The 13,468-nt window shown below is 47.5% G+C and overlaps 1 protein-coding gene across 8 annotated transcripts in view; it reads right to left on the bottom strand.

Moving 5' to 3' along the window:
- Positions 1-13,468, bottom strand: part of LPIN1 (lipin 1) — a 141,462-nt gene that overhangs the window by 36,270 nt on the left and 91,724 nt on the right. For all 8 annotated transcript variants that reach the window (XM_030920691.1, XM_030920696.1, XM_030920693.1 and 5 more), the window contains 6 exons: positions 12,024-12,150; positions 8,809-9,115; positions 7,403-7,496; positions 6,240-6,430; positions 4,091-4,184; positions 2,811-2,880 (listed from right to left, as the gene is read on the bottom strand). In XM_030920691.1, coding sequence (XP_030776551.1) covers positions 2,811-2,880; positions 4,091-4,184; positions 6,240-6,430; positions 7,403-7,496; positions 8,809-9,115; positions 12,024-12,150 — 883 coding nt within the window. The remainder of the gene's footprint in view (positions 1-2,810; positions 2,881-4,090; positions 4,185-6,239; positions 6,431-7,402; positions 7,497-8,808; positions 9,116-12,023; positions 12,151-13,468) is intronic.

The raw sequence follows: 13,468 nt of genomic DNA, 5'->3' as shown, positions 1-13,468 counted from the left end.
ATTAAATATGAATTGATAATTTTCTACATTTTTTCCAAAGAACAAACTATCTATCTATCTTGAGGTTAATTCCAGGACCAAGGTAAAAGTCATGTAATGTCCCTTCCTCAGTTTACAGAACTTTCAAGTAGCTGACACCTCAGCTAGTAACGAAAGAAAGATTTAAGCTGAAAGATTCAGTCTAACAGGGTGCAGGGAGGCAGATAGGTAAGTAATTTACTATGTAGTTTAAAAGATCTCTATCTGACACAAAAGAAAACCCAACTGCAGTAAAACACAAACCACTCACATCCAGTTCATAAATAGGACAATTCACAAAGCTGTCAATGACCTACTTCCCCTAAATCTACTCATAAATGTAACAAAACCACAATTTAAAAAAAAAAAGCAAGCAAGCCAAAGAAAGGAAAAAAACAAACAGGAGTATTTTCAGTCCTTCACAAACTTGTTCTAATGTTCATTTGAAAAACAAACAAAAATAACCTAGAAAATTCTCAGGTAGAAGAGTAGTAAGTAGAACAAGCACTACTGGATATTAAAATATACCTAAATATACTAAAAGAATGCAATGTTGGTATACAAGGACACATATCACAGGAACAGAAAACGAAAGTCCAGAAATAAATCTGAATTCACAGAGAAATGTAACAGAAGGTGAAGTTGTAAGTGCCTCTGAGTAGAGGATAGGGTTAGTTAACATACGGTCCTGGGATAATTCAGTAGCCGTGTCAGACCCTGGAGGATAGGGTTAGTTAATACACGGTCCTGGGATAATTCAGTAGCCATGTCAGACCCTGTGAGCAGCTCACCTGCCTCCCCTTTCTTGCTGACAGATCTGAAACTCTGTTCAAGAATCAGGCTGCAATGCGTGTGGAGAAGGCTGGCTCAACTCCAGAGGATGCACCTCAATGGGTGAAGCCATTCACCGTCATTTCATTGCTTTGCCAAGAACTGCTTTAGAGGTGATCATGCGACTAACTTTGGCCAATGAAATACGAGCAAGCTGCCCCCACCCTCCCGTTTCAGATGTGGCGATATGAGGAGATGATCTGTAGGGCCGTCATCTTGTAACCATCAGGGAAAAGCTGAGAAAATCACAAAGAAGCTAACCCAAATTCATCAAGCCTGAAACTGCCAAACTCTAAGATCCTTGTCATATGAGATCATTACTTAAGCCACTTTTAGTCATTCTGTTTCGTAAAACAAAAAGCATCTTCACCAATTCAAGAACTTCCTAGGAAAAAAAAATTGGTTTGGTTCCCAATACCTCCCTCATTAAGCTCAAAATAAAATCTAGATGGATGAAAGATTTTAAAATCTTTCAAAATTTCCAAAACTTGTAAAAATACACCCCATATACAAGAAAGCACAAAAAGAAAATATAAGGCCTATCTTCACAAGTTTTGGAAATGGGGAAGCAGGGCCACTTTAAGTGTGATACAAAACCCAACAGCCATAGAAGATAAGATGGGCAAATTCTACATTTAAAAATAATTTCTATATTAGAGAAATGCCATATATAGAGTCAAAAGTTACTGACTTGTAAAAAGATTTAGCATGCATATCACAAGAACTAATTTAAGTTTCAGAGCCCATGTGGATTTCTTTTTCAGTGAATAAATAAATCCTTTAGCTATATTGCTATTGCAATGGCCTTTTTTCTTATGGATTTGTAAATGTTGAGAACGGTGATATAAAAATGTGTCCCAGGCCATGGATGCCATGGCAGGGACAAAATAAAAACCACTTTGGAGAACATGCCCTTAGCCCAGTCCACAAAGGTACCCACAGATAAAGCACCATCCAACATGAGATTGCAGTCCTCAAAACACAACGCATGCACACACACACACACACAGACACACACACGTACACACGTGCACATACACACATGCACACACACACGCACACACCTGCACAAGTATGCACACATGCACACATGCAAATGCACACACATGCACATATGTACACACGCACATGCACACACACCGACACACAGGCACAGGCACACACACACATATGCAAACCCAGGAAGAAGCAAGCCTAGACTCAACAAAGTCCGATTAGACCTTCAAGAATCTCAAGTGTTAGAACTGGCTGACCGACTGCAACATCCTAAGGCACACAAAAGCTTGCTAAGCACACAAAGGACACAAACAAGTCTAAGGCAGTCTCTTCAGCAAAGAACGTATAATCTAGTAGGAAGATCTATCATTGAAAATTAACAATTCCCGGCTGACTGTCTAGTGAATTGTTTTGGGGAAGATGAGAACACTGCAGGCTGGCAGGTGGCGTGGCTGCCTTCCTAACTCTTCCCTGCAGCCACTTACCTACTCTCCCCTGCAGACTGGGAGCTGCCCAGGCCCTGTACTGGCTCCAGCCTCAGAGAATCAGGCATGGGGCTGGCTTCCTGGCTGAGCAGCACCTGACACTGGCATGGACACCTGCGCCTGACCTCGATGCCTGCTCCACCCCTTCCAGAGTGACACTCATCTCCCTTTGTCCTCACTGGGCTCTGAGGTCCTGGCACCCGTCTGCTCAGCCTCCACCTGTGCCCCTTGCACGGCAGATATTGAGAAAGGAATCTTTGGTCCATGATTGGGAGGTTTTGCCTCGATAAGGAGGAGGGGGAACCACGTGCAAGGTGCAAGAGAGAGATCTGAAACTCCTGGCCTGTATGCTCATGAACTTCAAAACAGCACAGTGGAATTAACTCTGTGGTTTCCACAATAAAAATGAAATTCCAACCACCCAGATTAAGCCATCCATCATTTCTAGCATCCCCTTTTCTTTCTCATGTTAAAGCTCACCTTTGGCAAAGGTTTCTGGAAGGCCTGCATTGCCAGGAGGAGGGGTGCTGCTGTTGTCCAATTATAGTATCTAACACAAAACAATGAAATAGATGTCAAAAAACCGAGGCTCAGACTGAAAACCTTTCCAGTGTCATATAAAGTAGTCAAGGAAAGCCCAGGACCCCAGCGAGGTCCTTAAAAAGCTCAATACTCTTGCTAGCCCCCACCTCTCCCCCAGGCAGAGGCTCCCGTCCACCTCAACCCAGCCGCTAGTGAGGGCCCAGCAGCAGCCGTGCCAGCAGGGCGGACAGTTGGACATGCCAGTAGCCCAAATCCCACAGTACAGCTGCTGCACCAAACCACAATGTGCTTGGGGTATTTCTTGCCACATGTCAAGGAAAAGGCAACTAGGTGTAAAACATCCATGGCTCAAGGGAGAAAAGCTTGCTAACAGTCTGCAAAAATAAATGTACATCCCCTGCCCTCAGATAATGAAGTTTTCCATTTTGTGTGTGTGTGTGTGTGTGTGTGAGACGGAGTCTCGCTCTGTCACCCAGGCTGGAGTACAGTGGCCGGATCTCAGCTCACTGCAAGCTCTGCCTCCCGGGTTTACGCCATTCTCCTGCCTCAGCCTCCCAAGTAGCTGGAACTACAGGCGTCCACCACCATGCCCAGCTAATTTTTTGTATTTTTTAGTAGAGACGGGGTTTCACCGTGTTAGCCAGGATGGTCTGGATCTCCTGACCTCGTGATCCGCCCGCCTCGGCCTCCCGAAGTGCTGGGATTACAGGCGTGAGCCACCGCGCCCGGCCGATAATGAAGTTTTTCAAAAGGGTAGAGATGTAGGATACTCTGATACACCCATGTACTGCACAGTGTGACTATTCACATTCAATAAGAACATCGAGCTGGGTGTAGTGGCTCACACCTGAAATCCCAGCACTTTGGGAGGCCAAGGTGGGAGGATCTCTTAAGCTCACAAGTTCAAGGCTACAGTGAGCTACAACTGCACACAGCCTGGGAGACAGAGCTATACTTCGTCTCAAAAAGAAAAAAGAAAAAAAGAAAACCTAGTAGAGATGAATACTAAAACTCACAGGACTGAGGGCTATCGGAACCTATCAGCTGTCTTGCCAGTTCTATGGGCATGGAACTCTGACACAGTGAAGACATAATAAAGCAATGTAGCAAAGTCTTGATTTTATATATTTCTAAGGCTTAATGTCTAGGTCTATTTGAAAACATGAAACAGAAACAGTAGCATGCTACGGCCAAAGTGACTTTCAAGAGGTACTTACTTACTCCCAATCTTTACCACGAGATTGGGGTCATCGATAATAGCGGGGTTGTCCACAAACTGTTGATACGACACAGCTTGCTCCAGGAATGCATCTGTGACAGCAATTGTGGAGGATCAGGGAAAAACAAAAAGACATGTCAGCTCAAAATTAGGCCTACCTTTCATTCGCTCACTCACAAGTGTTTTCTGAGAGTTTGTGCATTCCAATTGTGCAGACAATCCTACAAAATGTATTTGTAAAGGCCACGCCATTTTATCTGGAGGGCGGTGTCTGCGCAGCAATGCAGGGAGGCCAGGGCAAGTCTGAGGATGCTGGGGGACGTGTACCTTAGTTGGGGCACATACGTTCACACAGGGAGTAGGGGTGAAAACAGCCTGCATGTACATCTGCACAGGTAGAGTCATGGCTACGCATGGCACAGAGGCCAGGCTCCCTCGGCTGAAGTCATGGTTATTGGGGTGACCCTGGGCAAGCGGTTCACCTCCCAGGCCCCAGCTCCCTCCTCTAGCATGGGGATAATAACCACATCTGCTTCCTAGGGTGGTCATGGGGACTGATAAGGTCGTGAATAGGAAGCACAGGACCCTTCCGAAAACGGGGCCGCCTCCACCACAATTGGAAGCAGGAAGGGCACTGTTCTCAGCGTGCTGGGGCAGCCGCACCCGGATCAGAGCAGAGGAGAAGGTGGCAGGGTCAGGAGGCCCAGACCTTGGCCCTGGACGCTCTCAGTTCTTTGACTGGCTCTGGCAGCTGGGCTGTACCTTGAGCTTTGACTGTGGTTCTGACCATCTCCCTGGCCCGGAGCCACGCCTACTCCTTCCCTGGGAGCCACGCCTACTCCTTCCCTGGGAGCTCCTATTTACCCTGAACCAAACCAAAACCCAGCAGACATCAGACACTAAAAATCTCCTCTGTCCAGGAAAAGAGTCCCTGGGTCATGATGCCAGCCCAACAGGCCTCGACATGTACCCTCAGAGCCCTAATCAGAACCTCCGGGGACTCTCCTGTGGTCTCCTGACTGTGACAATCTGGCCTCACCTGTAAGGACTGGACACTCGCAGATCCTGCCCCATGAGATAACACTCAGATAACGGCACCCGGCCTCGTCAGTGCTGTCACCCCACCCCCACCAGCTCATGTGTATCAGGGAGGGAACACCCAGGGGACTCGACGGGACACTGGTCTCCTCACGCCAGTGTCCAGAGAGTGCGCTCGCCCCCCATGACCTCAGAAACACAGTGGGGCTGGGTATTAATGCATGGCCCTAGGAAAACTGAGTGAATGAACGGAGCTGGCGGGACCCAGCACACAATCTTGTTTCCGCTCTCAAAGGAATGGCTGGCACCGGCATGAGAACAAAAAGGCCTCAATCTTTGTGGAAGAAGAAATTCCCAAAGCCTTGAAGGGACAAGGGTGGAGGCAGGAGTCTCAGATGGCAGCCCTGGGTGGAAGGGGAGATGCGGGTGGCTCCTGAGAGGTAGAGGGAAGAAGTATACAGCCTCAGCCCCTTCCCTGCCAGAAATACCACGAGGGGATGGAAAAGAGGAAGAAGTGACGGAGGGGTCGGGAGGAGTGCAGGGTGACTGTGTCTAGTCCCCGTGTCCATCAGCTGATAACTGCTGACTGCGCCCCGCTATGGGGCTTGGGCACACCCGGCCATGGAACTGTCAGGAGGCTCTGGCAGGGCACTGCTATGAATGTGGCAGTGCTATGAATGAATCACCTAAGCCCACCCTATTAACGCCCTTTGAATCCAGCTGGGAAAACTTCCCAGCCCTCCTCTGACCAACTCAGACCTCCCTGCTCCAAGGCGCCGGCACACTTCTCTCCCGCTGCCAACACCCTCTAATTTAATTAGACTGACACCCCCCTCTAGCCTGCAGGTTTCTGGAGGCCGTCCCTGCAGTGCTCCCCTGGGGCACAGGGGACACACAGTGATGGCCTGAGCCATGTGTGACCCACAGAACTCTGAGGCCGGACTGCAAGCTAGAAACATCGGGGTTACGAGTTCGGTGCTATCATTTGTGCTCTCATTAACCACAACCAAGGGAAAAGCTGCCTTGACACGCACCCCTTGGAGAAACCTAAGCCTCTGGTCCTTCTGACCGGCGGCCACCAGAGGGCGCCCGCGCGAGGCCCGCGGTACCTTTCGTGATCTCCCGGTGGTCGCTGAGGCCCCCGCAGAGGGAGATGGCGATGGAAGGGAGGTCCCTCAGCCCGTCCGAGGTGCTCTCCACGCCACTGTCCACGCCTGAGCTGCCCACAGACTGCGGGGACTGGTTGGCTGACCGGGCTCCGTTGTCGCTGGCATGTTTTGCGAGTCCAGAAGGGTCTCCGCTGGAAGGAGGAAAAGCGGCAGAGACCAGCTGAGGACTGTCCCAGTCCAGGGTCCCACATCGCCATCCAGTGATGCTCTGGCATGTGGCCCTCAGAGCCGCAGACGGCTGCATCTCAGCACAGATGTTTATTAAAGCACCACGACAAGGAAAGAGACATTTAAACGCCTTAGCTTAGGGGACAAAACCATTATTTCTCAGCCGGCTGCATCTCCCTGTATTCCCCTAAAATACCCTGAAGAAGTAAGCTGTCCTCCCTGTTCCCTGCCCTTCCCCTCCAGGCACCAGCCCTGCCCTAGATCGCAGGCGGACTGGGGGTGGGTCCCCAGGATCACGGGAGACCCTCCTGGGGCAAGAAAGGGCTGCACAGCTGCCACTTATTGGGCTGTGGACCATGACCACTGTGGACAACATGACCTCAGGCTTCAGAGGGAGGGCAGTCTGGTGCCTGCACTCCTGTCCCGAGGTGGAGATGCCACCCAGTGCCCACACCCTATGTCCATAGAGAGAGCAGGCAGATTTCACAAGGCAATGGGAGCCTCCCGCTGCCTCTCTCTCACACACCTTTTTTTTTTTTTTTTTTTTTTTTTTGAGATGCAGTCTCACTCTGTGGCCCAGGCTGGCATGCAGTGGCATGATCTCGGCTCACTGCAACCTCTGCCTCCTGGGTTCAAGCAATCCTCCTGCCTCAGCCTCCCAAGTAGCTGGGATTACAAGTGCGTGCCAGCACGCCCAGCCAATTTTTGTATTTTCAATAAAGATGAGGATTCACCATGTTGGCCAGGGTGGTCTCGAACTCCTGACCTCAAGTGATCTGCCCACCTCAGCCTCCCAAAGTGCTGGGATTACAGGCGTGAGCCACCGTGCCTGGCTGTCTTGCACACTTTCTAATCAAACATAAGGGAAGACTGGGCTCACACAGAATGGTATTTAGATGATAGAAAATGATGTGAGGAATTAAGAGGAATTTTACTTTTTGGGGAAATACAGGGCTGCCACTTCAGGATCCATGTCTGTGAGGTCATCCAAGTAGACGCCATCAGCACCAAGATGTCGGCTTCGTTTATCTAAAAGGGCGAATGGCTCAAGTTAGAAAACCACTCTTCTAGAAATGACCTCATGGCCTTGTATCTATAGAAACAGCATTTAAACACTATGTGCAGATGTACTCCCAGGTACTCAAACTTCCTAAGAACCACAGTAGTTCCAAATGTGTTCTATTTTGTCTGGTAAAACTGAATGGCAAGAGTTTTTTAGACAAATACTTTGAGGTTTGGGCCCAGCACCGTTGAGGGTGAGAAGCTGGTTTTGATGGACTTCTTCCATGATGATGCTGGAGAAAGAGTGGATTGAGGTCACTCTTGTAGGTACCGAGGCCCCTCGCTAGAGGCCACAGCCTGCGCTTTTCCCATTGGAAAATGGTGGGCAGTACAACATGACTGTAGACCACCAAGGTCCACAAACCAGGGCCGTCATCCACCATCATGTGGCCGGGATCAAGTTAGTTAACTTTGCTGAGCCTCATTCCTCCCCCGTAAAGTGCCTGAAGTGTACTGAGCACTCAACGCATTGAGGCTATTACCATTATCATTACACTTATTATGAAATGATAAAAGCTTTCATTAGGCACTTCCCCATCAATACCCCGAGGCAAAGCATCCGACCCTGTGCATTGTCAGACACTGGGCATGATGCCTTCAAATGCCCTCTTTACTTCTGGCAGAGAATGATGTAATTGGTCCATACAATTCTAGAACACCACACGAAGCTGCTGGGTGGATAGAGATCAGGCCTGGCATCGTTGATACTGACACACAACCAGGAGTGCATTAAACCAATGCAGAGCGCCACTGTGTGCCAACCACTATGCCAAGCGCCGAGGAGAGAAAGGTAAGTTAGATAGAAAAGACTCTTGATCTCAGACTATAGGGGAGTCGGGCAAAAATAAATCAATAAAATAATGATCATTTGAAATCGCGACAAATGGTATGCAGAAATTACAGTGGGTAAGGGGCTGGAAAGCAACACAGGTCAAGAACAGAGGCAGCCAGGATTAACCTAATAATCAGCTTTATTAAAGTCACATTTATGGGTCCCATGGTGTGCTGAAAAGGACTTAACTCTCCCAGGTCTCAGCAGCCCCGGTGTGTAAAATGAGGAAGTTTGCTACATGATCCTCAAGGCCTCCTTCATGCCTGATTTCCTGTGACTAAATTCTGATAATTAAAATATTCCTCCGAAGAGCACAGACTGAACATGATCATTGTCATAGTTCAGTTTCTACCTCAGTTTCCTTGGAACTTTGGAAAGGACCTGTCATTTGAAGAGTGAGCACAAACTATGAACAGGAAGACAGCTGGGGAAACCCAACCTTCATACCTTTTTTCCTAGAAGGAGAATCCGTCTTGTTTGCTGTCTGGACTACACTGGCAGAGGGGGGTTTGAGCTCCTCGATCATGGGCAAGAGTGGCGCTGCTGCTCCTAAGGTCTCCAGGTCTTCTTCATTCACAAACTGCATTTCTGTCTGAGGCTTGTTCTGGTCCAAAAGCGCCCCCCCGGCCAGAGTTGGCGATTGGTCACTAAAAGTGTCTGAAGATTCGCTGTGAATGGCCTGAAAGTGACTTTTATCACAAATTTTTCTAGTGCTCAATGGGCCGGACTCTTTCATCTTGTGTGGAGAAGAAGACTAGAGCAAAGAGGAGAGAGGGACAGAGAGAGAAAGAGAAGGTCAGCACAGAGGCAACCAGAAAAACTGGACAGAGAACAAGAAGTAATCAAAAGCAGGCAAGGACTTTTAAGCCTCAGGAATCACCTGGTGATTTCTATACCTGCCAAAAAGTCCGGGAAACCAAGATATTAGGTCCAAAGCAAATGAACTTTCCTGTAAAACATCAACTGCCAAAGAGAAGTGAGATTAGCAATGCCAACAGGCAGGAGCACCCTAAATGTTCACTGTTAGATGGCAAGTCTAGTCACACACACTGGGATTCTCTGTGGCCATGAGAATAAATGAATTACAGCTACACCAACAACATGAATGAATCTTGCAAAACTAATCTCTGCTGTTAAGATCAAGTTTAAGGCCGGGCGCGGTGGCTCAAGCCTGTAATCCCAGCACTTTGGGAGGCCGAGGTGGGTGGATCACGAGGTCAGGAGATCGAGACCATCCTGGCTAACACGGTGAAACCCCGTCTCTACCAAAAATACAAAAAACTAGCCGGGCGCGGTGGCGGGCGCCTGTAGTCCCAGCTACTCGGAGGCTGAGGCGGGAGAATGGTGGGAACTCGGGAGGCGGAGCTTGCAGTGAGCCGAGATCGCGCCACTGCACTCCAGCCTGGGCGACACAGCCAGACTCCGTCTCAAAAAAAAAAAAAAAAAAAAAAAAAAGATCAAGTTTACCCCTTGCAGGGAGCAGAGGGGTCAGTCTGAGCAGTGACCACAAAGAGTGGGGGTTTCCACGCTGCTGGTCACGCTCTGCTTCTCGGTCTCGGTGCACGTTGCACAGATCTGTTCCTGCTGTGAAAATGTATTGAGCTATACATTTACAATCTGTATTTCTCTGTATGTATATTTCAATGAAGTTTACTTTCTCTGTATGTATATTTCAATGAAGTTTACTCCCAAAACATGAGTGAATAAGTCAAGATTTGGTGATAGTTGGTTCACATGAGTGAGAAATTAGCATTTCTGATTCCACCACCAGAGGGATTTCCAGTTACAGAAAAGATTTATTCAAACAAAACCCAAAATGCAATTCATGGGCTAAAAAGAGGGGAAAAGGTATTCACTTCTCTATCTGATCAAACAGCTTCAATGGAAAATGAAAACAATGCTAACAGAAAATCTGCGGTTACAACTATTTTGCCAGAAGAAGTGACGGATTTGCACTTCCATGCTGTTTCTCCAGCAACTAATGACATCAACTTGCAAAGAGAGTTGGCTGGGTCAGCACCATAGCTGTGGACAGGGAAATCAGCATTTTCTGTGAAATCTAAATGCAACCTAGAAAGGAAATGGATCCACAACTTTGGCCTCAACAGACTACTCTCCAAAAAGCTGCCCATCTTGACTCTTTATAAGGAACGTTTTCAATAGTCATTCATTCACTCACTCACTCACTCACTCATTCATTCATATCACAAACACTTATTGGGGATGCAAGAGGCTATAGCATCTTCTAAGGACCTTACAATATTTTTTAAAGCTTGTGATATAATAACATAATTCAAGATGCTTATAATACATTAGCATACCAAGTAAAATTTCTTGAAAGAAAAGACTGTGTTCATTTCATGTTTTTAGAAACACATTTGCTGAACCAATTATGTACCTACATGTAAACCCACTGCATTTCCAAGATAGGGAAACTGGGGCTCAGCGTGCATGTGGCACAGCCAAGGAGAAAGAATGCAAATATTCAGAGGGCCTACAGGTGCCAGATACTTCACATACCTACATTAGCTCTTCTAACCTCCCAACAATTCTGTCATTTTCTCACCATTTTACAGATGAAGACACTGAGGTTCAGGGAAGTCTACTCATTTGCCCAAGGTCACCTTTCTAGCAAGTGGTGGAGTGAGGACTCAAACCCAGAATAACTTGCTGCCTCCCAGGCCCTCATTCTCTCTGCTACACTCAGCTACTTCTCTATGTATTTTGGAGATATCCATAGGGTCAAATTCGGGGTCCCACCAACAATGAGGGCCCAGAAATACTTACTACTTGATGAATCAAAACCTTAAGGTTTTCTGACTTTGTTTATCTATTAGGCTGAAATCTTTCATTTCTGTTCTATCAGCCTTTCCCTCTCCCAGGGCTCTCCCAGATGTCGCTCTCTGTGAGGGACACAAGAACATGTGGATTCCAGTTCTCACAACTCAGCTTCTCTTTCAATGGGCCAAGAGTCCACATCTCTCCCCCTGTGGCTTTGCTCCAGTCATCACTGACCTAGCAGAATCAAGAGCTGGAAGCTATTTTTGTTCACAGTTTCAAGACAGCAAGATTGTGTGTAAGTTGTATTTCTTTAATTTAATTTGCATTTAGCTGTGATAGAAAATGTGGATCCTGGCTGGGCATGGCAGCTCACGTCTACAATCCCAGCACTTTGGGAAGCCGAGGTGGGTGGGTCACTTGAGGTCAGCAGTTCAAGACCAACCTGGCCAACATGGTGAAACCCCGTCTCTACTAAAAATACAAAAATTAGTGGGGCGTGGTGTCACGCGCCTGTAATCCCAGCTACTCTGGAGGCTGAGGCAGGAGAATCGCTTGAACCAGGGAGGCAGAGGTTGCAGTGAGCCAAGATAGAGTCATTGTCCTCCAGCCTGGGTGACAAAGTGAGACTGTCTCAAAAAGAAAAAAGTAAATCCTAAGAGGAATCCCATGGGTTTAAAATCTACAAAAGCAATGAGACCTCTCTATAATGTTGGTAATGTGGAAGAAAGTAATTCCAACATTCAAGGCTAATCCTTAATATATTTTGGTTTACCTCTGGCTTCTGGTAGCTGTGTTTCTTGGCTATGCTATGATACTAATTCCATGTAATTTAAGCTAAGTTAGAAATCTTCGGTCTGTGGCAGAATTGAAGAGACACTCACCTTAGCAGCCTGCGGCAGCTCTCCCCACAGCCAGAGCATTTCTGGGTTCTTCTGCCCCGTCCTGTCCGTGGACTTGCTGACCAATTCTGAATCACTTTTAGGTGTTGAAGGTCGGGAACAGGAAGGACTTAAGAAAACACAAAGCGAAAATTAAGGTGGGAAAAGAAACTTCTGTAAATGTTTTGGGCCCAGCTCCATGGCTCAAATAGCCCGGAAAATGCACCCCCAGCTGTCGTTCGCTCTGAGCAGAGCCTCATGACAAATCCCTCCTCCGGCCACCAGGGGGCAGTGCAGCGCGTCCCGTGGAAGGCGCTCCACGTGGGTCGCCCGCCCCACCCTGCCGCCTGCTGCGCCGCAGAGGAGAGGAGAAAAAGAAGTAACCCAGAAAAGAATGTTTTACAAAAGAAAGCGATGGAAAGAGAAAGGGAAAAATAGTCTGTTCTTACCTCAAAAAGACCACCCTTCCCCACCCCACTCTGCACTCGCATTTCCTGCATTCTGCTTCCAAACCAAGTTCCTCTGCTGTCAGATGTCTGCAAAAGGGTCTTGGTTGGCTCCCGCAGGCACTCATTAGAGTCTATATTTTAAATATTTATAATCTGCACTGGCCTCGGAAACAGGGAATTATATCATATGCCAGTTTTACCAAAGATGCTGGATGCCACAAATAAACTCGATAACGTTGGGCAGGAGCCTCCAAGTTGAAATTTTCTAAGATCTTATGTCTTCCAGGAATATTTGACAAGGGACTCACCAACTGGCTAAGGCTCGCTCAGTAACCACCTCCATGTTTCCTGAATTTTTACTCTGAAGACCCAAATGAGGTCTTACTTCTGCCCAGCCAAAGTAACCATCCAAAAGTCACTAACTTATCCACAAGATCCTCACCGTATTCTAAACAACTTAGAGAAATATTATTTACAGCAGCAACTCTTGTAATTATTTATTGCCGCATAATAACATGGTTAATTATTGCTTATTTTCCCGCATCATTTCCTCTAGAAGAAGACTGCAGAGTTTTCAGACAAAGCAGGAAATAAAACTTTGCAGTTTCCCCTGCTATCTTCTTTCCCAGACCTTATCTATTCTTCGGAGACTGATGCTCCTGGTCTCATTTATCTTTGAGTTAGAGTTCAACTCCAATTGAATACAACTTTCCTGTCAATACAAGGTGAGTTCATGATGATCCATAACTTGTATCCAACAAACACGGACCCTATGGGCTAAACCGATCCTGAATCTCTTTGCTCAAGCTTCATAGAGTAGCTAGACCAAGCGCCCCCTCTCTCATCTCACACGGAAAGGCAGAGGGTGGTCCCTGCTCCCTTGGTGCCCCCGACTCACAGCCCTTCTAACGACGTACTGCCACGGGGTAGCCTGTACCCTCTCTTTCTCCTGCCTGGGGAGAGGAGGCTCCTGACATCACACTAGGAGAGCTTCTGCAA

The sequence above is a fragment of the Rhinopithecus roxellana genome, chromosome 17 (genome assembly GCF_007565055.1).
Source record: "Rhinopithecus roxellana isolate Shanxi Qingling chromosome 17, ASM756505v1, whole genome shotgun sequence".
Lineage (NCBI taxonomy): Eukaryota > Metazoa > Chordata > Mammalia > Primates > Cercopithecidae > Rhinopithecus > Rhinopithecus roxellana.
Note: the sequence above shows the minus strand (reverse complement) of the source record. Positions and strands in the feature narration are given on the sequence as shown.